Below are 26,761 nucleotides of genomic sequence, written 5' to 3'. Positions count from 1 at the left end.
TTACTCCATCTGGTCACAAGGAAACCCCAACTCCTGCCCACAAGAGCCTCCATGTCCCCTTTTACTTTACACTATCCAGAAAGATCATTTCCACCCATTCCCTGCACCCCATAAAGACACACATTGAGAAAACAAAAACACTCAGGCAATGTGCTTTAATGACTACCACCCAGTGGCTCTGACATCCATCATTATGAAGTGCTTCAAGGTTGGTAATGGCACACATCAACTCCATCCTCCAAGACTGTCTTGATCCACTACAATAGGTCCACAGCAGATGCCATCTCCTGCTCCTACACTCATCATTGGTACATGTGGATAACAGGAACACCTTCTTCAGACTCCTATTTATTGACTTTAGCTTCGCCTTCAACATCATAATTCCAACCAAACCCACCTCCAGACTGCAAGACCCGGGACTGTGTTCCCCGCTCTTCAACTGGATCCTCAACTTCCTGACCTGCAGACTGCAATCGGTAAGAACAGGTGACAACACCTCCTCCACAATAATCCTCAACACCAGTGCCCCATAAGACTGCATACTTAATCCCTGACTATATGCCTTATAGACTCATAACTGTCTGGTCAAATTCAGCTCTAACTCCATTTATAAATTTACTGATCACACGTGGTGGATCAGATCTCAAACACCAGCAAGACAGACTACAGGAAAGAGATAGTCAGTTTAGTGATATGGTGTAAAGACAACAATTTCTCTCTCAATGTCAGCAAAACAAGGGAAGTAAATTGGAAGACACGCCCCCATCTGTATCAATGGTGCTGAGGTGGACTTCGTCGAGACTGTCAAGTTCCTAACAGAAAATAGCATGAAAAGTCTGACCTCGCCCATCCTGGTCAACACTGCAGTCAAGTAAACACACCAATGCCTCTACTTCCTCAGAAAGCTGAGGAAAGTCAGTATGTTCACAATGGCGCTAACCAATTTTGTAGAAGCACCATAAAAAGCATCTCGATGTACCACAGCTTGGTATGGAAACTGCTCTGCCCAGGATTGCAAGAAATTACAGAGAGTTGTGAACGTAACTCCATCCATCACAAAAACTAGCCTTCTTTCCATTGATTCCATCTACACTTCCCACTGCCTCGGGAGAGCAGCCAACATAATCACTGAGCCCTCCCACCATCTTCCACCCTCTTCTATTGGGCTGAAGATACAGAAGTTGGAAAACATGTATCAACACATTTAAGAACAGTTTCTTCTCTGTTATTATCAGACTTATAAACAGTCCTCTCAAGTATTAGAGTCTCTGCACCTTGTCTGTAGCTGTAACACTATATTCTACATTCTATTCTATTACCCTGATGTATTTATGCAAGGCCTGGTTAGCATACAAAACATTACTTTTCACTGTATCTCAGTACCCTGTGGAGGCCACAGTGGTGGTCACTGTTATTACCACCCTGCCAGTAGCCTACCATGTTGTCTGGTCCTACTTTGTCTACCCTGCAATATCTGCAGCACCCTTGCCACATCCGTGTCCTCACCTCTACACATGCATTTGCTTTCTTCCCTCAAGTCTTGGAACCCCTTTCCCACTTGGCAGTGATCCTCCAATTGCCCTTAGAGATCCCTCCACTTTGCACCCTACTCAATGATAAATGGATGGACCTCCTGGATTGCATTCACCTCAGACTTCTAAATGACTTTGATGAACAGCCTCTTACCATAACAGACTAGATCCCAGCCACTGTGTTTGCAGCTCCCTGACTGCTTTTGATGAAGCTCACAGACTGACTGTAGCCCACAGCCCAGACTGTAATCAGACATAACCCTTTTCCATGCCTGACACAAGTGGATGAATGGCCATATTCAAGACCCTGGACTGTGCTTGCAGTTGGCCTATGAATGATGGTACTGGGACCCTCTGACTGACAGCAGACCCACCTTGACTGGACTGAGGACTAGCGTTCAGCCACTTTCCAATGTGCCATTTGGTTGAATATGTGCACAGTGTGTTTGCCACACAGACAGTTGGTACATGCTGTAGGTGATAGATTGATATCTTGGCGCACCATCTAGCTAGATATCCTCCATCCCAACCCCTGGACAAATCCCTACTGACAAGCAGCCAGTATATCTGCACAAAAGAACACATCAATACAACAGAACTAATAGTCTCTAGGTTCTGACTGAAGTGACATGCTGACAGATATGGCACCACATGGTGCAAGTGCAGGTAGGTGCTACATGAGTGAATGCTAAGGAAGCAAAGCAGCAGCCCTGTCAATTTGTCAGCTGGGTGCCTATCCCTGTGTTTTTCCTTGCTGCAGCCTTTAAATGTTAGTTCCTGGTGCACCTTCAATGTAGTTCTGAGCTTTCTAAGTGAATCAGAGAGGTGCCATGAGCATCCTAAGGTGTTGGCAAATGTTGAATGCTAATTTCCATGCATGCAGCTGGTGCTCATGAATTGTGGTCTGAAATGTTGCTTGATACTGAACTAAATGGTGGGATTTTGTAGCCAGTGGCGAGCTAAAGTCACCAGGTACCTACTTTAGCTGCAATATCAAGAATTCTTGATACCTAGTTTGGTTGGTATGTTGGGTAAGATCAGAAGCTGAATATTAATAAGGCATTTTTCAAATAACAAATTGGCAACTCACCTGTCCCTAGAAAGAAACTTATCTTTCTGCCTGACAAAGGATGCAGCAAATTGCTCCCAATATCAAGACAGGTCTCGTTGTACTGTGCATGAGATTCTGCCTCAAATGCCCCCATAACCCACATAATTCAGGGCCCTGTCAGTTTCCACCCAACACTTCCATCACCTTTCATATAAATGTATGCATGGACTCAACTAAACAAAATGAAGATGGATTCTCTAATCTTTATTTCAGATTTGAGATATTAACTAACACGTATTTTCTATTATGAATTCAGGCAACACCTGTGCTGAGCGATGGATTTTTTTATTGTTAGAAACCAACCAAAAATTACTACTGAGACTGTTTTCACAGCAGACGGATTAAAGAGAATTGTTTTTTTATTTTTCCAAGTGATTTAAACCCTGCCAGAATAACACTCTGTGTTATTAGATTTCTTTGGACTGTCCATGTCAATCACAGCACGTAGGCAGAGACAAACAGGAAGAAACCATCGACAACTGGGAAAATAGTAAAAGCAATGCCAACAGGACAATGCATCTTTGGGTGGACCAGGGATGGCTGATCAAAGATTGAATTGTAGCAAAATGTAGATATTATATGTTTTATAAAAAGGCCAACAGCCAGTTGAATATCCCCTGAACCCCTCTAACCGACTGGAGAGTAAAACATTTTTTTTCATATTTATGTTTGACCACTTCTATAACCTAATACTGCCAGAGTCTGACCATACTCTTCAGTCATTCTGGAAGCTGTTTCAGAAAGACTGTTTCATTCATCACTACCACCTCCAGATCCCAAGACAACTTCTCAATCTACCTAACCTACATTTCAATCTGCCAGAAGCTTACATTTCCAGACTTCAGAACCTCTTTCCAATACTCTCTAGGGTGCCCCATGAGCCATTTCAAAATATCAAACTCACTATGAGCTACACAATATGAGATCTGATATAATAATGAAATATGTTTAAGAGTCAGGTTTAAAGAAGAATAATGAAGTGGAACTAACATAATGTGCTTGTATTTTGACAACCCCAATCTGGATTCAGATAAGATTTTTGATGATCGTAAAGGTTGATCATTTTTCCAATGTCAATAAATAGAGCATTTTGTTTCTAAATGTGAGGAGAATTATATCAATTCCCTATAGGAGGATTTTATTTTATGCTTTGATCAGAAGTTCCTCAAGGTGAAATTTAGGACTAGTTGTTACATTTGCAGGTTTAAACAAAATAAGAGGTCAAACTGGTCACATCGGTTTTTCATTGTCAATGATGCATTTTAAAAAGGAGGGCATTTGGAGCCCTCTTGTAGCATAGTGGTAATGTCCCTGAACCTGGACCAGGAGATTAAGGTTCAAGTTCCACCTGTCCCAGAGGCGTTTCGCCGAACAGATTAGTAAATTAGGTTAAATAGAAAGAAATTGGAAAAAAAAGAGATTTGGAGGAGTTCCCTCCTGGATTTGGTTCATTTCTTCGACATCAATCCAAGATAGGATATAGATAACATAAAGACTCTGAAAAAGATTTTTTCTCAACATATAGTGTAGCACTGTGGTTTAACTCAGTCTACGTAAGTCAACTTATCTGGTGCTTACTCTGGCCATTACATCAATGTGAGTACAGACAGTTCTTTCAATTTGAACTCTTCTGTCATGCTGTCAAGAACTGTCATGCAATGACTGTGTTGTGGCAGATTTCACTACTGACAAATACATGATCTGATATAAGCAACCTGATGGTTTGGCACAAAAGTGCAATTAAAGATCCCTAATTTTAGGCAACTCAGTCAAGTTGCCTGGACTTAAGAAGTGTGAATGAATCCAGATCTCAGGTAGTCAAAATAAAAAAGCATGATGTCTTGTGATTACAATACGATATTAAATTGTTTATAACTGACAATTTAATCAACCTCATTATAGATCTGGATGCATCAATAGCCAGCAATTAGCTTCAGGCTAGTACAAACGCTCATTAACCTATTATAACCTTGAAAAGACAACTGGTTGATAATCAATTTGGTATTTTTAGAAATAGTACCAGTAGGAGACAAAACAAAATCGGGGTGGATACTATCATTTAAATTGTCAAGCAGCATTTTAAGAAAACTATTATAACATATTTTATTAAAAGCTTCAATGGAGTCAATTTTGTCTTTTGTTTTGTGTTCAGTATCAGAACAGTAGGAAATCGCAGCCCATTTATTTTCACAATTAATGTCTTATCCAGCTCAAATGTTTCATTTGATAACACTTAGACATTATGGGGCACTGGACAGCTCAACAACATGAAAATCCCACAAAACCCAGTCTGACTACACCATTTACAGTAGAGTGAAAGACATGATACAACAACTTCCCGAGGAGGGAAAGCACACAAAAAATGATTGATGAGATGTTTGTAAAACTATAAGAAATAGATGCATGAGGAAACTATTCAACCCATTGAATCTGCTGTACCATTCAGTAAGATTATGGCTTATTTGATGGTGGCCTTCATTCCACTTTCCTACATGTTTCAACATTTGATCAATATCCACAGACTTGCTGAAAATTAGATCTGTATGCGTGCATGCCAGCAGAGGCACAGATATACTTGGATGTGATACTCCCATCAGAACAAATTACTCTTGCTTATTGTTAAAGCTCATTAATGAGGAAGGGCTGCAGTTTGATCAAAGCATCAGAGGTAACACAGACTAAAGAAGGTCCACCCAGCAGGGAGGAGAGGGAGGGAAAATATAAAGGTTTTTTCTGAAACATACAAAAATGTTTTACATCTTCTTTTCCTCTCAGAACCACTGCACAATTGTCCCATGGCCTCTTACATGGTACTTCTGAACAACTGTTTGGACATTAATGATTGGTTTAAGACAATTGACTGAACATTTTCCCTTCCCTCTTTATGGAGAAACAATTATACTCTGTTCAATTCATGCCCAGCAGAAAGAAGAAACTAAAAGTACATGGAATCACATCTTGTGAACTGTAATTTTAATGTGTTCTTTAATTTATGATTAACCTTTGAAAATAAGGATTTTATAAATCACTGAAATAAACAAACTTTTTTTCAGAGTAACTGTAAACTTAGGGAAGTTCTGTCTTCATAGTGTACATGTTCACAATATATCTCACACCTTAACAAATGGAACTAACAACAGATGAGAAACAGCAGGAATTAGATTGCCTCAAATAATGTGCAATGATTGTTTGTTTAGTAGAGTTTTTGGCATAAAGTAATTAAATTAAGATGCAAGATGCAAAAATAAACTGCAATTTTTAGGAAGATGGAATAAAGCAGAGAATACTTTAATGCACAGTAGATCTGTGAGCATCGGACACAATTTTGACAGAGATTTCCAATGGATTTGCTTTTTCTGCCACTACCAAACCTACTGGTAAAGTTTCAAAAAAGATGTTCAAGGCACTTACCTTGTATGTTCAAAACCTGTTCAACAGTGACGTCATTAAGTTTCTTTTTCTGCATCTCTGCACGGATTCGCATGACTTGATTGGCATATGGCGTCACAACTCCTATGCTATTTTCATCCAGCTTCCCCCAGGCCACTGGCCATCTTTTCTGCAATTCTTCCACTTGCTCAGCTATTTCCAAAACCTGAAATGGATTGCATTTAAATGTAGTACATCCATTATCCTCCCATGATTCCTATCCTCCCAAAGCAAACAGGTTGATTTAAATGCTCCTAAAATGCTACATCAAGAAACCAAAATGGCACAATTACTAACTTATACAAAAACTAGAATTATTTCAGACTTCAACTGATTTAAAAGGTCTTTGATATTTTAATGGTCAATATAGACAGGTTCAGTTCCTAGATTGGTCTGTTCTGATAAGTAAACTACTCACCATGGTAATTTTGCACTTCAGATATCACTATACCCACGCATTACAAACATTTCAAGAAAATGCCCTTTGACTGAAAAAGATAAAATTCATTGCGGCAGTTGCATATTGCAACATTTATTAACAAAATAGATGGTCATTAAGTGTCCCTCAGCCCTGGAGCTCAAAATAAAACACAACCAGATATGTTGTGTAGAAGAAATCTATGTATGAAGTGCAAAGTTGTCTTCAACATAATAACTACCAGCTCCAGTTTTGACACCAGGTCTGATTCAAGAAAAATGCTTTTGACAAACATCAATGCATATGTCCTTTATGATGTTCATTATGGGATTGATTCTTCAGTAAATAAGAAAGTTCAGCCACCTTTACTTAAAGCTCAGGAGAGGACCGCAGATGCTGGACTTCAGAGTCAAAAAGTGTGGTGCTGGAAAAGCACAGCCAGTCAGGCAGCATCCAAGGAGCAGGAGCATCAATGTTACGAGCATAAGCTCTTTGTCAGGATTATGCTTGAAACATCGACTCTCCTGCTCCTTGGATGCTGCCTGACCAGCTGTTCTTTTCCAGCACCACACGTTTTTACTTAAAACTCAATCTATTCTGCCAAGAGAAAGGCACTAAAAGCAATAACATTTAAGAGGCATTTGAATGGGTATATGAATAGGAAGCGTTTGGAGGGATATGGGCCAGGTGCTGGCAGGTGGGACTAGATTGGGTTGGGATATCTGGTCGGCATGGACAGGTTTCCATGCTGTACATCTCTATGACTCTATGTCACAACAAGTCTGAACAGGTTGATATCTCTTTATAAAAAAAAGGAAATAAATTAAGGGGCTCTTGTAACACTGTGGTTGTATCCCTACTTCTAAGTCAGAAGGCCTGGGTTGAAGTCCTACTTGCACACATCTGAATACTTTGATTAAGAATATCTAACTAGCTAAGGAATAACTAACTAATTAATATCACTGAAGACATTATTTCATGACTGGTTACTTTACAAGGATCAGCAGTTATGTCTCTAAAAATGGTCTTTCAAAGAACTACCCCTCTTTCAAATGGCACTGTTGCATACTATTCTGTGTGAACAACATGTAATGTGCTTTAAAGTAATTAACATCTGCTCACAGGCAAACCCATTTATTGATCACTTTTTTTTAAAAGAATGTTTCTGTCCATTTCTTTACTTCCAATTATTTCTGTTTGTCCCTTGCCTTAGAATGGTATGCTTGACCTCATTTGCTGCATTTCACAAACTAATTCAGTATTCAATTACCCCAAGATCTTTTGCTAACATGATAAAGCTCCAAATAAATACAAGTATTTGCTTTCCTACACTTTCACCTGTTTTCTGTCTTTGTATGAATTTCAACAGTTTCTCTCCTACCTGTATGCTTCACAAAGTCGTGGCTTTTGTCTTTGGATTTACGTCTGATTTTAGTCACTCTGCGTGCTGTCTCCTGCTCTTCTTGGCAGTTTTTCTTAATCTCTCAAATCCAACTTCTTACATTAGCTCTCCTCTCTTAAAGTCTTATTTCAATTCTCTAAACTTATCTTTATCTATCCTGTGAATGACTCTTTGTCAATCACACAATCACACAAGCAATCGTTTACTCTATGATACGGTCTGGGTCAATAGACTTTGATTAGCCCAGAAGTATGAGTACTTCTAAACCATCAAAAGAATATGACGACTTTACAGAGTTTGCATAGGGTTTATATATACACATTGTTCATAGTCTGACATGGGGCATGATTGCATAGTAACAATCAACCAATACATGATATCACTTCATTGATAGTTGCTTGATCCAATGATATTAACTGGTAAATAACTTAGATCATAACGGTTTTATCGGTCTACTTCTGCATTCTAATGGTTAGCTATTTATTTAGCTTTAGAGACTAGCTGCAGGTAGTCACGTAGGCGCAGGGAACCATTTTGTCTCCAGCTGCAATTTAGAATTAACCATTACTTCTGTATTTTATTGGAATTACATCAGTCTGCAGTTTCTTGTTTCTGTCTAGTTCAGTGCAATCTAATTTAGTAATGCAGAAGCCATTTTGTCCCATCTCCCAGATCCCATATCCTCACAACCATTCACTGAGGGCCTATCCCAGCTGTGTAAACGGTCGCACATACTTGCCCATGAACACCCTATAACATTGTTGTGGTTGTGTTAGCCGAGCTGGGAATTTGTGTTGCAGACGTTTCGTCCCCTGTCTAGGTGACATCTTCAGTGCTTGGGAGCCTCCTGTGAAGCGCTTCTGTGATCTTTCCTCTGGTATTTGTAATGGTTTGAATCTGCCACTTCCGGTTGTCAGTTCCAGCTGTCCGCTGCAATGGTTGGTATATTGGATCCAGGTCGATGTGCTTATTGATTGAATCTGTGGATGACTGCCATGCCTCTAGGAATTCCCTGGCTATTCTCTGTTTGGCTTGTCCTATAATAGTAGTGTTGTCCCAGTCGAATTCATGTTGCTTGTCATCTGCGTGTGTGGCTACTAAGATAGCTGGTTGTGTCGTTTCGTGGCTAGTTGGTGTTCATGGATGCGGATCGTTAGCTGTCTTCCTGTTTGTCCTATGTAGTGTTTTGTGCAGTCCTTGCATGGGATTTTGTACCCTACATTAGTTTTGCTCATGCTGGGTATTGGGTCTTTCGTTCTGGTGAGTTGTTATCTGAGAGTGGCTGTTGGTTTGTGTGCTGTTATGAGTCCTAGTGGTCGCAGTAGTCTGGCTGTCAGTTCGGAAATGCTCTTGATGTATGGTAGTGTGGCAAGTCCTTTGGATTGCGGCATGTCCTCGTTCCGTTGTCTTTCCCTTAGACATCTGTTGATGAAATTGCGCAGGTATCCGTTTTTAGCGAATACATTGTATAGGTGTTCTTCTTCCTCTTTTTGCAGTTCTGGTGTACTGCAGTGTGTTGTGGCCCTTTTGAATAGTGTCTTGATGCAACTTCTTTTGTGTGTGTTGAGGTGGTTGCTTTCGTAGTTTAGGACTTGGTCTATGTGTGTGACTTTCCTGTATACCTTTGTGGTGAATTCTCCGTTCGGTGTTCTCTGTACCAACAGGACAAACAGGAAGATAGCTAACGATCCACATCCATGAACACCAACTAGCCACGAAACGACACAACCAGCTATCCTTAGTAGCCACACACGCAGATGACAAGCAACATGAATTCAACTGGGACAACACTACTATTATAGGACAAGCCAAACAGGGAACAGCCAGGGAATTCCTAGAGGCATGGCACTCATCCACAGATTCAGTCAATAAACACATCGACCTGGACCCAATATACCGACCATTGCAGCGGACAGCTGGAACTGACAACTGGAAGCAGCAGATTCAAACCACCAGAAATGCCGGAGGAAAGATCACAGAAGCGCTTCACAGGAGGCTCCCAAGCACTGAAGATGTCACCTAGACAGGGGACGAAACGTCTGCAACACAAATTCCCATTCCCAGCTCGGCGAACACAACCACAACAACGAGCACCCGAGCTACAAATCTTCTCACAAACTTTGAACCCTATAACATTTTTTGTAGTTTTGTTGGATGAATTACAGGTATTGGATTAAGTCTCTCAAAGCACAATGTTAGAGTGACAATTGTTCAGAATTCAATTTTTAGTTATCAGATTTATACAAGTTACCAAGACAGAAGGGGCAGTCAGATCACAGGAGGTAACCTCAGGAACTAATAAATGAGTTGGAGAAAATACTTTGTGGGCAGAGTAACAATGAATTAAATTTAATGTGGATAATTATATGACCATGTAAGTAGAATGGGCAGATGGTCCATGAATAATGTTGAAACAGCTAAGATTGGGAGTGAAAGAGACCCAAATCTGAGACCTGGATTTTAGCAAAATCATGGAAGCTCTCAAACTTATTCAAAATGCTGTTAGGATCCCGAATCCAGAAATCCTGCTCCCATTTTGGTATGGGTGAGGAGAAGAGACACATGAAATGATTCAAAGAGGTGGAACCCGAGCTGGACCATTTGAACTTAGTGCTGAGTTAAAACAGATTCCATTTTCGGTGGAGCATCAGCCTTAAATTACAGCATGGGATTTATACCTTTTAAAGACAATAGATCTAAATTTTCATTGAAAGATTTCATAAAAGTCTCTGGAAAGTTCATGCCATCAGGTTAGTTAAAACATTAGCACTTGACAGCTTCTTTGGCAGAGGGGGAAAAGAAGGGATAGAACAGCCTGCCGGTTTCTCCAAGTTGGAAAATAAAACTCAGCGCTTTGCAGTTTCAATATTTGTTTGTTGCAAAATTCCATGTGCTATCATTCTAGCATTATTATGCTTAACCAATTCTATAGCCTGTCATTGTCATTATGGGGCATTGGAAGTTCAGTTTCAATGACAGCTCCAACAGGATTCTCTAACTTTGATGTGGGACTGTATACAAATATTTGGTTTTAATTAAAGAACTAAAGATTAGAGGGAAAGTAAGTTTTCCTGCAAAAATGTTAAGCTTGCTGAGTGCAGTGTTTGTAAAGCTGGAAGGAAGATGCTGTAAGGGACTGTGTCATAAAGCAGAGAAATTTTTAAAAATATAAACTTTTAACACAATATAACAGTACGTTTACAGTAATCAATACAAAAATAAGATTAAGGTATGGCAGGGCAGTATGATCAAGCAGAATGCTTATCCTGTGGCATGTAGGGAGTCGTGGGTACTTTATGTGACTTTATATGCACTGGAAGTATCTTGAGATGTACAAGTTTGAGCCACAGATTTCAGAACCTGAGCATCGGCTACAGCCACTGTAGTGTATCTGCAAAGCAAAGAACTGTGCAGCTAAGGAATTGAGAGAAGTAGGTCACACCACAGATAAGGGGCTTCAATCTGATCGGGAATGGGTGACTGCCTAGGAAATCTAAGACACACAGGCAGGTAGTTCAGGAGTCCCCTGAGGTCATTCACATTAATTAATTTGTGCCTAGCATGGAAAATCAAAGTGGTGATTCCTTAGAAGAGTGCAGCAAGAGACAAGCACATGTGAGAGAGTAATGGTGGCTCAGTGTTTAGTACTGCTGCCTCACAGCACCAGGGTCCCAGGTTCAATTTCGGCCTCGGGCTAATGTTTGTGTGCAGTTTGCACATTCTCCCAGTGTCTGTATGGGTTTCCTCTAGGTGCTCCAGTTTCCTCCCACACTCCAAAGATGTGCAGGTTAGGTGAACTGGCCATGCTAAATTGTCCATAGCATTCAGGGATGTGTAGGTTAGGTGCATTAGTCAGGATAAATGTAGAGCAGTGGGGTGGGGGAATGGGTCTGGGTTGGTTATTCTTCGGAGGGTCGGTGTGGACTTGTTGGGCTGAAGGGCCTGTTTCCACACTATAGGAATTCTATGATTCTTCTATGAATCTGTAGGGATTCTCTGTGATAGGGGAGTCATTAGCTAGATGAACAGACAGATGTTTCTGTGGCTACAGACATGACTCCAGGATGGTATGCTGCTTCATTGGTGCCAGGGTCAAGAAAATCACAGAGCAGCTGCAGTACACTCTTCAAGGGGAGGGTAAACAGGCAGAGGTCGTGGCCCTGTTTGGTACCAACAATATAGGTGGGAAGAGAATATTGAACCATAGTTAGGGAGTAATCAAACTAGTAAACTCCAAATTATTCCCAGTATCATGTGCAAGAGAGTGAAGAAATAGATGGACAAGACAGATGAATCCATGTTAGAATGATGATTCAGGAGGAAGGGCTTCAGATTCCTCGGACATTGAAAGTGATGGCACCCGTACAATGCAAGCCAGATCGGCTCCACCTGAACAGAGCCAGGACTGAGAGTTGAGTTCAATGGGGCAAGAACTGAGCTGGAATGGATGGGAGCCAAAGTTTGGTTGGAAAATCATCAAGAGGAGATGTTTTGGAACCAACTGAGGCATATAAACCTCAAAAGGAACAAGGCAAATAAACCTAGAGCTCCCAGGATGAAAAAAATGAGATAGAAATTAAGTTAAAGAAGAAAAAAATGTGATTGCGACAGCATCAGGTAGAAAATATGATTAAGAATGAAGCCAAATACTGAAGGTTTTTTTGGGGAGGGAGAAAGAAGGGAGTTGAGAGTTGGAGATGAAAAAGCAAGCAAGATCTGCAAAGAGAGATTTAGAGAAAAGACGAGAAGGTAAACAAAGGGGAATCCCAAAGTCTTCTATATACCCATAAGCAGTAAAAGTGTGGTAAAAAGAGGAGTTAATTAAGGAACAAAAGAGACCATAAGAAATAGGAACAGGAGTAGGTCATTCGGCCCTTCAAGCCTTCTCCACCATTCAATGGATCACAGCTGATTCAACATTTTTCACTTCCACTCTCCTGATTTTCCCCATAGCCTTTGATTCCCCTTTCAATCAAGAATCTATCTATCTCAATCTATATATTATACACAAGGATTTTTGTCCCACTGTTGTCTGTGGCAAGCAGTTCCAAAGATTTACAACCTTCTGAAAGAAGAAATTCCTCCTGCTCTCCATCTTAAATTGGCACCCTTTATTCTGAGATGTTGCCTTCTGGTCCTATACTTTCCCATAAGGGGAAACATTCTCTCAGCATTTTCCCTGCCAAGCTGCTTAAGAATCCTTTTGTTTCAATGAGATCACCTCTCAGTCTTCTAAACTCCAGTGAGTAGAATCCAACCTATTTAGCTTTGACTCATAAGCCAATCCTTCCATATCTGGAATCATCCTAGTGAACTTTCTCTGAACTACCTCAATGAAATAATATCTGTTCTTAAATAAGGGGACCAAAACTGCTCACAATACTGCAGCTGTGGTCTCAACGGCACCATGCCCAGTTGCAGTAAGACTTTCCTACTTTTACACTACAACCCCCTTGAAATAATGTCCAACATTCCAGTAACCTTTGTGATTACCTGCTGCAACCGTGTGCTGGCTTTCACTGTTTCACATATAAGTACCTCCAAGTCCCTTTGTGTTCCAGCTTTCTGCAGTTTTTCACCACGTAAATAATATTCTGTTCTCCCTTCCAAAATGAAAAAGTATTTATATATGGAGGCAGGGGAACGGCTGAGGTGTTAAATGAATACTTTACCTGTGTTTACAGAGCAATGAGATGCTACCCAAGCCATGGTGATAGAGGAGGAAGCTCAGTCGCTAGAAGGGCTCCAAACTGATGAGGTTGTGGTACTAGGTAGGTAGTCACCAGAACTAGATGAGATACATCCAAAAGTACTGAACAAAATGAGAGGAAATTGCACAAACATTGACAATAATCTCTCAATTTTCCTTAAGTGGTGCCACAGGGCTGGAGAATTGCAAATGTAGCACACTTACTTTAAAATGGTTGTCAGGATGTGCCCAGCAATTACAGACCAATCAGTTTAACTTTGATTGTGTCGAAACCTCTTGAAACAATTACTTGGGATGGAATTAAGATTCACATGGAGAAATTAACATTAACAAGGAAGGCCAACCAAGGGATTTTCTGAAGGAAAATTATGTCTAACTAAATTGCTGGAGTTTTTTTGCAAAGGTAACAGAGAGTGTTCATGGGGGCAATGCTATTAATGGGTATATATGGATTTCAAAAAGGTATTTGACATGGTGCAAACAACAGACTTGAGGGAAGTTAAATCTCAGTAATAAAAGGGACAGTCGCAACACGGATACAAAGTTAGCTGAGTGATAGGAAACAGAGAGTTACAGTTAATCGATTATTTTTGTGCTGGAGGAAGGTTTGTAAAGGAGTTCTTCAGAGATTTGTTTTGGGACCCTTGCTTTTCCTGATAAATATTATTGATGTCAACTTTGCTGTGCAGGGGACAAGATCGACCTTTGCGAATTATACTGATTGGACAATGCATCATAGCCATAAATTACATACAGACATAATCAATGTTTAACACAGGTTTCTTTTGTTATGAACTAGGCCAGACCATCAGAACATTCTTAAGCAGGCAGCCCAGACTAGAACTTGGCAATTTGTTTTGGTAAGTGTACACTGAAAATTAAGGTAGCTAGGTTGAGTGCCAGGCTTTAAAATAGACAAAAATTCATTCACAAGGTTACACAATGAAACACAAAGAACAGCACTCAGTCTATCCAAACTAGACTTAATTATAATGTCTGAATATACACAACAGTCCTAATAAGCAAACCCTCTTGAAATACAGTTTAAAAAAAAAAATGGAGCAGATGCTTACAGATTGAAGTTAGAAGGGAAGAAAGAGAGAGAGTTTGCTCACTGTTGAACTCCCAACCAATTCTGGACTGAACTAAACTGCTTAGCTAGGGAGCTGACCACTCCCCTTTTATTATACAGGTCACTTCTAAAACATGACCACTTTGCCTGATGTCTGATCTGTTTACGTATAAACAAAAAGGCCTCTTTATACCCTTTAATCTCTGTACCAAACCAGACTAATCGGAACCGGGAGCAGTTTATTACCCCTCTGAAAAAAACCACACATAGTATCATTGAGAAAAGGAAAAGCTTTTAGAAAAAAGAAACAAGTTTTGTGATACTTTGTTTAAAAAGCGGGGCCATACACAAGCCTAAGATGACTCAAAAAGAAAATTCTAAGACTGTAATTCAGTGACTGTCTGGAGAATTCGTGTGTGTATTTCCTCGGTCCTGTGAGAGAGCATGTAATTGTACACCTGGAAGGTGTCAAGGAACTTCACAAAGAGACACTTCAAAAGGAAGAAATGTATGGACAAACTAAATTGTAATCTATTGTGGTTGCAGAGATAATGGAAGCCAATTACCCCCTCAGCTGAAAACACCTCCTGAGAGTTACAGAGCAGCAGCCTGCAGATGTTATGTAAAGTAAAAGAAAGCAGTGCATTGTGAAAGCAAAGTTGCATTTTCCCCTTCCAGGAATGCATATGAGAGGTGTTAAAAGATTAATACCCCAGGTTGGTGTGTGCTAGTCTGCTATTCTAGTCCAGTGTATTGTGTGCTGTAATGCTCACTACTGCAGATAAAAAGTCACTCTCTCTGGCTGATTGCTAGGAGCAAGTCAAAAGTCAGTAAATCAACTATCAAAAAAGAAACAAGACAACTCCCATCAACAAACTGGAAGAACCAAGAATGTCCAGGCCAGGTGATAACCACCGAGGTCAGCACTACTGGAACCACTCAACTTCAATGTTTCACCATTTACTTTTCATAGACAAGCTAAAGACTGATTTGTTTTTTAAAAGACTTATACACAGATTAGGAACGAGGAGTGAGAAAATATATATGTGCAACGTGTCCTATTTTTCTTCCCCTGCTGTAGTAACTAATAAAATAATTCTTTCTTTAACCCAAAAAAGCCAGGTTAAAACAATATCCACAAGGGAAGGAATACCTTGTTATAATGTAACCTTGTTTGCAATCAACAAAAATGACAAGGGAGTTGAATAAAGAAGTGAAGCCTGTTTTTCCCTCCTCATCCAGGAATATAACATTTGGGGTTGTCCCCTCCAGCATCATAACTTTTGCCTGACGCCTGGTCATAACAATGCAAAACTTGGACGCATTGTAAACTATGAGGAGGACTGTGTAAACTTCAAAAAGACAAGTTGGTAGAATGGACAGACAGGTAGCATGATGTTCAATGAGGAGAACTGTGAGGTGACTCATTTGGTGCAAAGATCCTGGAGAGACAGTATAAAATACAGGGCACAACCCCCTATAGGGTGTGCAGGAGACAAGAGACCTTGATGTAAATATGCTTAAGTCACAAAAGGAGACAGAACAGATTCACTCAGCAATTAATAAAACATACACTATTAGTGAGTTTTGAGAAGATTTGTAGCTCAGGTTAGGGTTCTGGATGTAAGTTTGCTCACTGAGAGGTGATCTCATTGAAACAAAAGGATTCTTAAGCAGCTTGGCAGGGAAAATGCTGAGAGAATGTTTCCCCTTATGGGAAAGTATAGGACCAGAATGAAAAAAAACTTGCTCAATGAAAAAAAACTTCTAGATCAGTGAGCAAACTTACATCCAGAACATATAGCATCTTAGGTTTTATTAACAGGGCATAGAAGAGAGGAGCAAGGAGGTTATGCCAAACTTGTAAAGCACACTCATTAGACATAGTCATTGAAGTATTGTGTACAGTCCTGAGCACCATAGTTTTGACCATAAGTAGGTGCTTTAGGAAACATGTAAACACATTGGAGGGAGTGCAAGAAAAGTTTACAAGAATGATTCCAAGAATGAGAGACTTCAGTTATGCAGACAGTTTGGGAAAGATGGGACTAGTTCCCTGGGGAAGAGAAAAAGTTAAGAGATTTTATAGCAGTTTTTTCAAAATCATGAGGGGTCTGGACAGACTTAATAGGGAGTGGGTTTTCTCTCATAAAAAGATTGAGAGTGAGAGGGCACACATTTAAGGTAATTTGCAAAAGAAACAAATGTGATGCAGCAAAACAAACCTTTTCACAAAGAGACCAATTAGGATCTCAACAAACATCGTTGAAGCATGGTGGAGACAAGTACAACTGAAGCATTCAAGATGGTATTAGATGATTATTTAAATAGAATTTTTTTTAGCTTATGGGGAAAAGGCAAGATAATAGTGCTGAGCCTTAATACTCATTTAGAGAGGTGGTGCAGAGACAAAAGGATAACATCTTCCTCTGGGCGATAACAACTCTGTGAGTGGACTGTTAAACATTAGGATATGTGGAGTGTGTGGGACATGTGTGCGTGGGGACTTGTGTCTGCGGTGTACCAGGTGGTGGTATGCAATGTGGGCTAAATGACCTAATATTTAACACAACTGGGACAAATGTCCTTGAGCACTGAGGAGTGCCTTTTAACCAGCCTTCCTCAGCAGGCTCTGTGACCAGCACCAAATGTTTCAAGATGTGTGCGACATGTGTGCGCATGGCGTGCGTGCATGTGCACGTGTCTGCACATGTGTATTGCATGCAGGTGTGCAGGAAGTGTTGTGGTGTGTGGGGCCTATCTGTGTGCAGCGTGCGGTGTATGGGGAATGGCATGTGGTGCGTATGTGTGCGCGGGCTGTGGTGTGTGCATCTGTGCATGTGGGATCAGAACACGCATGATGTGTATGACAAAACTAAGTACACCTGTTTGAACCCCATTCCTGCTGCTGCAGCAAGTCGAGAAAGTACTTGTCCTCTTGATAAAGCATGACAATCCGAAAACTGCAAAACTTTAGGAGCGAGAAACAGAGCCATAGACTCAACATTCCACACATTCATCTGATGCAGAACAGTATTTCAATAAAGCCAATTTAATATGCTAAAACAGGACATATGGGTTACAGGAAATCATGAAAAGTCTACAGGGTTCTGAGCCAAAACCATATTGAGAAATTGTGTCCAGTCCGGTCACTGAGTTAAAAAAAAGACATTAAGAACTGGAAAGAATGAAAAGAACAACTCAGTTGTCACTAATTATGAGCAAACATTTGAAAAATCTCAGGCAATTCTATTCCAAAGAGAAAGGCAATCTTCATAGACATAAAATATAATTTTAGAGAAAAGGAAAATCCTGAAAATGACTAAGCTAAATTGTGAGATTCTAAAAGGGATTCAAACTCTTAAAGAAGAAAACCAAAACCAATATCTAAGATTTCTTCAAAGTATGGTCAACACACCAAATGGATTTCCAGATTAATGAATGGATGTGAAAACCCCACGCACCATTAATAACAGCTGGATTTTACAACAGGAGCTTTTCAAGTTATTCCAACTAGATAAAGAATTAGGGTCAATCATTCCTCCTAAAATTATCTTATGATATGCAATATAATCAAACAATACATTTATGACTTTACAGTACGTTCTGGGATATGCAGTGATTAGATGTTAGATAGCTGTTATAGAATTGTACAGTATGAAAACAGACCTCATCCATTCTGACCAGATATCCTAAATTAATATAGTCCCATTTGCCAGCATTTGGCCCATATCCCTCGAAACCATTCCTATTCATGTATCCATACAGATGCCTCTTAATTGTTGTAATTACGAGCCTCCACCACCTTCTCTGGCAATTCATGCCATACAAGCACCACTCTCTCATGAAGAAGTTGCCCCTTATGTCCCTTTCAAATCTTTACCCTCTTATCTCAAAGATTTGCCCTCTAGTTTTGGACTCTCCTACCCTGGCAAAAAGCCTTGGCTATTTATCCTATCCATGGCCCTCATGATTTTATAAACTTCTATAATGTCACTAGTCAGCCTCCCATACTCCAGGGAAAACAGCCCCACCCTATTCAGCCTCTCCCTGCAGCTCAAACCCTCCAACCCCAGAAACATCTTTGTACATCTTTTCATGCAATCTTTGAAGTTGAACAACATTTTCCCATAGCAACTGATGCGACTACTGGACAAGTTATATCCCAGAATAAAATCTAGCTTGATTGATCATAACTTTTAGTTATTTTTTGAACTTCAATGTGGTGGTCTTTCAATGAAATACAAGCAGTCCAGACAATAAAACAGAACTTTATAATGCAAAAGAAAGAAACATAAAATAAAACAAACCGATAATACTAATAATTATAATTAATAACAGTTGAAAAGATTTCAAACTTGCACCAAAACAAAACATTAACTATCTAACACCATAACTTTATAGTTAATCAAAATCCAGAGATATTTCCATTCCCTATCAAATCATTAGGTTAGTTCAACTGCTTCTTTCTGTTTCTGGTTCTGCAAAGCCTTTATCTTTGACTCCCACAACTGAGATCTTAGACTTTCTCAGCTTTGAAGAAACAATGTAGATTTCTTACCAAACACTGCTTGTCTGAAAGTTTCACAAATTGAAACCCTTACAATGAAGTAATGTATTCTTTTAACTGCTCTGAACAAACTCCTTTCTCCAAGAGAGACTATTCTTACATTTGATTTCAGTTAGGTCTTTTTCAAACTGAATTCAGAAGCTTTTGACTATCTATGTTTTAAATTGTGAATCCTTGCTTCTGCTAAGCTTGTGGCTTAACTTCACCCCTCCCCCTTTCTGGTTGTTGTAAGATCTCACAATAAAAACAAACTTCCATTAACAATCCAGAAGTTCTTCAGTCATTTGCACGCAGATATGTCTTCTGAAAAGACTGATCTAGTCTATCTTACACCACTTTATAAAAAGAGACCAATACCCAAATGCCACAATTTGAAATCTAAACTAAAAAAAAACTGCTATTAATAGGTAAAATACATTTTACATCACAGATCCCACAAACATTCAATTTCCATTTTCAGAAAGGTTGCACTAGTTAAGGCTTTAAACATGTAACGTTGGAGAGTTCTAATTTACAGAAACTTCACTGTTTAGAAGGTCCAGCATCCTCTGACATCCTGACTTGGAAGTTATCATCATTCCTTCAAACTCGCTAAGTGAAAATCCTGGAATTTCCTTTTCTTATATAAATATTTTTATTGCAAAAAAGATTTTAGGTTTTTTTTTTTACAAAGTTACAAAACTAGTACAAAATAGTATGACCACTGTACAATATAATAGCAACAACAAAACAAGAAGAAAAATCAAATTACTAATCTACTCCCCAAACTACCAAAAAAAGCTATAAAAACTATAGTTCAATCAATAACCAATAAGAAAGAAGAAAAAAAATAAACAGACAAAGTAAAATTATACCATTAAGTTATATTCAATTAAATTACTACACTCAGCGCACTTTCATCACAGCTCCCCAACACTGGGAGCAATAGTGAGTAGACCCATATTTATACGGAATTTGTCCTCTCAGGGGCCCCCAAACCGACAGGCACAGTCCCCACAGCTAGACAAAGGTCCTAGATATAGCCAATATTTCTACTCAATACAGTTCAAAAAGGGCTGCCATGTTCTATGGAACGATTCCATTTTCTGGTGCACCATAGTCGTAAGGAAGTCCAGGGGGATGTGTTCCATAACTATCCTATGCCAGCTCGAGAGTCCTGGAGGATTTTCCGATAGCCAGCTCATTAAAATGTTCTTCCTCTCTCAGGAAGAAAGAACAGTAAACAGTTTCTTCATATGTATATCCAAGGAAAGAAAATTTGGAAAACCCAAAAGGAGGGACCCCGGATCCAACCCAATCTCCATTCCCAAAACCTTTGACAAAGCACTCGCTACATCATCCCAATATACATGTCCATAAACAATGACTGACAGTACCAACCTCCATCTTACACTTGGGGCTCATTGGGGACACTCCTGTCTTAAACTTCAGAAGCCATTCTGGTGTCAGATGAACCCTATAGAGTACCTTCCGTTGAATAGCTTGAGTCCTATTACAAATAGAGATCTTCCTAACATTTTCCCAAATATCCACCCACATTTTGGAGGAGATTTTCACCCCTAATTCTTGAGTCCAGCGTTTATATAGTCATTCCATGTCCTTTGACACATTACTACCGAGTAAGTGATACAGAGTGCTAACCAAGGGGACTGGAGAACTCTCCTCTCCATGTCCAATTTATAAAGTTAACCATCAATGTAGTCTTTTTTTGTACGAAGTCTCTAACTTGGAAATAGTGAAAGAGATCCTTCCTAGGTAGCCCAAACTTCTGACCCAGCTGTTCGAAGGACATCATGACCTCCCAATCGAATAGGTCTCCCAAACAGGAGATTCCTCTGGATTCCCAAAGCTTAAAGCCAGAGTCCATCAAACCTGGCTGAAATCCCAACATTCCCATTATAGGAGTGAAAGGGGAGGTTTTTTGTAAATTGCCCTCACCCTGCCACATCAGCCTCCAAACTTTGACTCTGTTTAGGACAATTGGATATTTACAGTAATCTGTAACAGTTCTCATCTTGTCCATAAACAACAGGTTAATACGGGGAATTTTGTCTGAGAGGCCTCGATATCCAACCAGACTGATCGTGGATCACGAGAGGCCCAATCAGCCACATAGGATAAGAAGGAACTCGGTACTTCCTAAAGTCCGGAAAATCTAGACCACTCACCCACCCCCACCACTTTCTTGAGAAAGCTGCAATTTATCCAGCTTAATAAGAGGCCGCCTATGATGCCAAATAAAAGATTTGAGCCAGCTGTAAAGCCTGCGCAGAGTTTGCCTTGGCAAAATCAAAGGGAGCATTCTCATGGGATATAATAAACAAGGAAGAACATTCATTTTGACCAAAGCTATTCTGCCCAGCCAAGATATCAGAAGATCTTCCCAGCGCTAAAGGTCCTGCCTAATTTTCTCTGACAACTGTGCGTAATTGGCCTTATATGACTGGTCAAAAACCAGGGTAATAAAAATGCTAAGTACAAAAAACCTTCCTGGGACCACTGAAAGGGGAAATGGATTCCATCCTCAAAGTTGGACATACTGGTAAGACCACCCCCACAGGCATGGCCTCTAATTTCATGAAATTAATTTTGTACCCTGAAAACACACCAAATAAATTAATCACATATTAAGCGGAGCATGGATGTCATTGGATCAGTTAAAAAGAGGACATCATCCGCATGAAGAGTCATTTTATGCTTGCCTCATCCTACCTCCGGGGCCGTTATATTGGGATCTGTCTGAATGGTTTCCATCAGCAGCTCGATCACCAGTGTAAATAATAGTGGCAAAAGAGGGCACCCTTGACAACAGCCTCTGCCAACACTAAAACTATCTGATCTTATACCATTACTCAGCACCGCTGCTTTTGGGCTACTATACAGCACTGCCACCCATTTTGTAAAAACCTCTCCAAGACCAAACCATTCCATGACATAAAAGAGGTACGCCATTTCACTTGATCAAATGCTTTCTCTGCATCTAGGGAAACTACCAAACCTGATATCGCTCTTTGCTGACATACTTGAATCATATTTAATACTCTTCTAATATTATTGGTAGACGTATGACCCTTAATAAACTCTGTCTGGTCCTCCTTTACAATAAACGGCAATACCCTCTCCAGCCTTAATGCCAGTATTTTTGACAGATTTTGAAATCTACATTCAATAACGATGTAAGCCTGTATGAAGTACAATGTTCTGGGGCTTTCCCTTTCTTCAGGATTAGGCAGATATTTGCTTCTCTCAAAGAGAATGGGAGGCTACCCTGACTGAATAATTGTACACATCCAAAAATGGCCCAGCCACTTTGTCTATAAACTCCTTATAGAACTCACTTTGAAATTCATCTCGCCCGGGCGCTTTACCACTCTGGAGCAGCCTCACCACCTCCTGCACTTCCCGAATTGTCAAGGGGGCACTCAAAAAGGACACTTGTTCCGAGGTTATACCCAAAAGGTCCAAATTCTTAAAAAAGGACTGCATCTACCTATTCTATCCTCACAGTCCTCCGACTTATACAGCTCAAAATAGAACTTTCTAACTGCTGCATTAATCTTTTTGGCATCACAAGTCAAAGTACCAGCACTCTCTCTAATACATGTAATGGATTGGGGAGCATTCTTCTTTCTGCCCAAGTATGCTAAATACCTAGCCAGCTTATCACCATACTCAAATAGTCTCTGTTTTGCAAATAAGATCTCTCTCTTCGCTGTTTGGATAAGTGCAGCATTCAAAATAGCCCTGAGGGCTGTGATCCGCTGTAATTTAGTTATGGACGGCCTATCAAAATATGCTGACTCAGCTGCCTTCAGGCGAGCCTCGAGCAGACATTGCTGTTCACCCCTCTATTGTTTCTGGGTCAAACTCCGCACATTGGCCTTGGCCTTGGCAGTCTCCCACAGCACCGATGGGTTGCTGGCCATACCTGAGTTGATACCCAAAAAAAATTTAAACTGTGAAAAGAATTCTATAAACTTACTATCTTTCAGGAGGAAAGGGTCCATAAGCAAGTGCCGGGAATCCAGTTCACCACCTCCGACCTTAACCTCCATATACACTGCCGCATGGTCAGAAACAGCTATATTCCCTATTTTGCAGGACAATACCAAGTTCAAAAAGGTTGATGGGGCAAAAACACGTCAATTCTGGTATGACACTTATGTGGATTAGAACAAAAGGTAAAATCTCTACCCTTGGGGTGAAGACATCTCCATACATCCACCAATCCCAACTCCCTGTTCAGGTCCACCAGTTGCCTAGATTATGGAAACATACCCACAGGACCTCTAGGCATCCTGTCCACCTCGGGGTCAATAATGCATTTGAAATCTCCTCCTATAATTGTATGACGCGCCCCAAGGGCCATCAATCTGGAGAACTCATCTGTTACAAATTTAAAGAGATTGCCTGGGGGCAGTATATATTCAGAATCCCATATTCCTCCCCATGTATTAAAGCTTTAAGTATTATGAACCGCCCAGACTCATCCTTTATTTGGCCTAGCAGCTGAAATGGGAGCTTCTTCTGGATGAGAGTGGCCATTCCTCTACTTTTCGAGTTAAAAGATGAGAAAAACGCCTGGCCGAGTCCTCCTTGTTGCAGCTTCAAATGCTCCTTATCAGTTAAGTGTGGTTCCTGTAATAAGGCTACAACGACCTTCTCTTTTCTAAGACTTGACAATATCTTTTTTAACATTCCAGATGCGCTATTTAAATAAATGGCTAGCCATGATCATCTGAACCCTCCCGGGAGGAAGAACCCCATTCATAGCGCGCCAAGTAAAAACATAAACAGTTCACATAGATTTAAAAACACAACTTTTAAAACTACTAAATCAAAACTGCTAACAACTACTTCTAGAAAATAACAACATGAAACATGACTAAAAGGAGACTTTTCCCCTTGTCCACAGGGGGCATGCCTACCACCCAACAAACCCACCATGACTCCTTCTAGCTGGAGCCATGCCCCCACCCCATACACCACAAAGTAAGAAAAACAAATAGCAATATCTTATGACAAGAAAGTTAAAAGTGGGCACCCAATCCATCCCTTCCACACTGTAACCCTAGGCACTCCTGGCAGAACAACAACATAAAAAAAGGGAAAAATTATATAAAATTATAATCCTGACACATATTGAAAGGAAAAGTAAAATTACCCCCCAAAAACCAGGTAAACCAAACAAATTACAGACCAAAACAAAAAGAAGGAAAAAGGTTGGGGGGGAAGGGGCAGAATAAAGTAATTGTCCAGATAATTCAGGCCAATCAGTCTATTTTAAAGCATCCAATAAGTCCTTTGCCTTTTCCAGCGAACCAAAGCTAAACACAGACCATCCGTGGCTGAAACGCAGTATCACTAGGTATCTCATAGAATACTGAATATTCAGGTCCCTCAGACACTTCTTTATCTCATCAAAGGCCTTCCTCTTGCGAATCACGACAGTGTAAAAGTCCTGAAAAAACATAATTTTTGATCCCTTGTATGCCATAGCCTGGGGATCCTTCCCCAGTGCTCTAAAGGCTTCCAGCATCTTTTGATTGTCTCTATAATGCTGGAGTTGCACTAGGACTGGGTGGGGGCACTGGTCTGATCCGGGCCTGCACACTGCAACCCGGTGGGCCTGCTCAACCCGCACCCAGCCTACCTTAGACTCCAGCCTCAGAAACTGTGGGAGCCATTGCTCCAAAAAGCTGACAAGCTGGCCTTCTTCTTCCCGTACGTGAAGCCCCAGCAACCGGATATTCTTCTGACGTCCTCTCTTGTCGAAGTCATCGATCTGTCCCTCCAAGGCCTGCATTCAGTATTCTAGGGCCTGAACCTCACTCGCAGAAGCTTCAGCCATGGTCTCAGAAGCCGCGGCCTATTGCTCCGCCCCTTCAACACACAGCTCGAGACTCTAAATCTCTAAATCTCTGCAGCATGACCGACATCGATTCTCACCTGGCCCGGGTCTCCTCCATCGATGCATCGATCCTCTCTCGGAGTTTTACAAACCTGCAGGTAAGTCCCCCAGGGCAGCTGCGGAGGCCTCAGGTGCATCCGATACGGCAGGGGTGGGTGGGTCCCTGCCTGTTGCGAGCTCCATGCTCCTTCTCCTTTAGTCATGTTAAAATGCACCAAACTGCTCAAGTCTGGTGCATAGTAACTCTAGTAGACAGGAAAAACTATTTTAACAGTCTAAGAGGAGAAGGGAGGGTAGATGCTCCCCTTTGTCTGGGTTCTGGGCAGAGCTCCGCAAACGCAGAACTATAGGGTCACCACCATCTTGAATCCCCCCAGAATTTCCTTCCTAACTATATAATAGTTCAAAAAAATGGCTCATCGCCACCTTCACAAGGCCTATCAGAGATGAGATATAAATACTGACATTGTGACTATTCATTATTTCTAGTTACTGATATATCATACATAAATGAATACCATAATACAGTTAATACTAAAATGATGCACCAACAGCAGAAACCTTGCCATGAGTAACACACCTCCTGACTCTTCAAAGACTGACCACCACTTGCAAGACACAAGTCAAGAATGTTTTGGAATGCTCCTCACTTGTCTGGATAATTACACCTCCAACACACTCCAAAAAACTTGATGCCATCCAGGACAATGAAACCCACTTGATGTCTTCAAACATTCACTCCCTCCACCACTGACACACAGTAGCAGTTGTGTGTACCATTTACAGGATGCATGGCAGAAATTCACCAAGGCTCCTTAAACAATACATTCCGAGCCCTTGACTACTATCATCTAGAAGATCAAAGACAAGCCATCTGGGAACACCACCCCCTCCAAGCCACTGACTTGAAAATATATCACCATTTCTTCACAGTGACTGGGTCAAAATCCTGGAACTCCTTTGCAAACAGCATTGTGGGTCTACCATCACCAAGATGACTGTCAGTTCAAGAGGCTGTTATGTCCATGTCCTCCCCTGTTGAAGATTGCTCCCATTCCCCAGTTCCTCAGCAATATGACATTACAGCATTTTGGGAAGATGTGGCATACTCTATCTGGACTGTACTGAAGGGCTTCCCAAACCTGTCAACCAGCTGAAATACATTTTCAGCAGCCCTATATTCTGTTTCACCATAGCCCTTGTTAAGGTATGGGCAACATTATATCTATTGCCTGCATCAGATATAATAGACAATAGACAATAGGTGCAGGAGTAGGCCATTCTGACCATCGAGCCTGCACCATTCAATATGATCATGGCTGATCATCCTTAATCAGTATCCTGTTCCTGCCTTATCTCCATAACCCTTGATTCCACTATCTTTGAGAGCTCTATCCAACTCTTTCTTAAATGAATCCAGAGACTGGGCCTCCACTGCCCCCTGTGGCAGAGCATTCCACACAGCCACCACTCTCTGGGTGAAGAAGTTTCTCCCCATCTCTGTCCTAAATGGTCTACCCCGTATTTTTAAGCTGTGTCCTCTAGTTCGGCACTCACCCATCAGCGGAAACATGTTTCCTGCCTCCAGAATGTCCAATCCTTTAAT

At 40.7% G+C, this 26,761-nt stretch overlaps 1 protein-coding gene across 1 annotated transcript in view; it reads right to left on the bottom strand.

Annotated features, from left to right (window-relative positions):
* Positions 1–26,761, bottom strand: part of LOC122560734 (probable helicase with zinc finger domain) — a 396,873-nt gene that overhangs the window by 176,079 nt on the left and 194,033 nt on the right. Inside the window, exon 20 of the mRNA XM_043711726.1 lies at positions 6,055–6,238. Coding sequence (XP_043567661.1) covers positions 6,055–6,238 — 184 coding nt within the window. The remainder of the gene's footprint in view (positions 1–6,054; positions 6,239–26,761) is intronic.

Source organism: Chiloscyllium plagiosum, chromosome 21, assembly GCF_004010195.1.
Source record: "Chiloscyllium plagiosum isolate BGI_BamShark_2017 chromosome 21, ASM401019v2, whole genome shotgun sequence".
Classification (NCBI taxonomy): domain Eukaryota; kingdom Metazoa; phylum Chordata; class Chondrichthyes; order Orectolobiformes; family Hemiscylliidae; genus Chiloscyllium; species Chiloscyllium plagiosum.
This window is presented reverse-complemented; position numbering and strand designations above follow the sequence as displayed.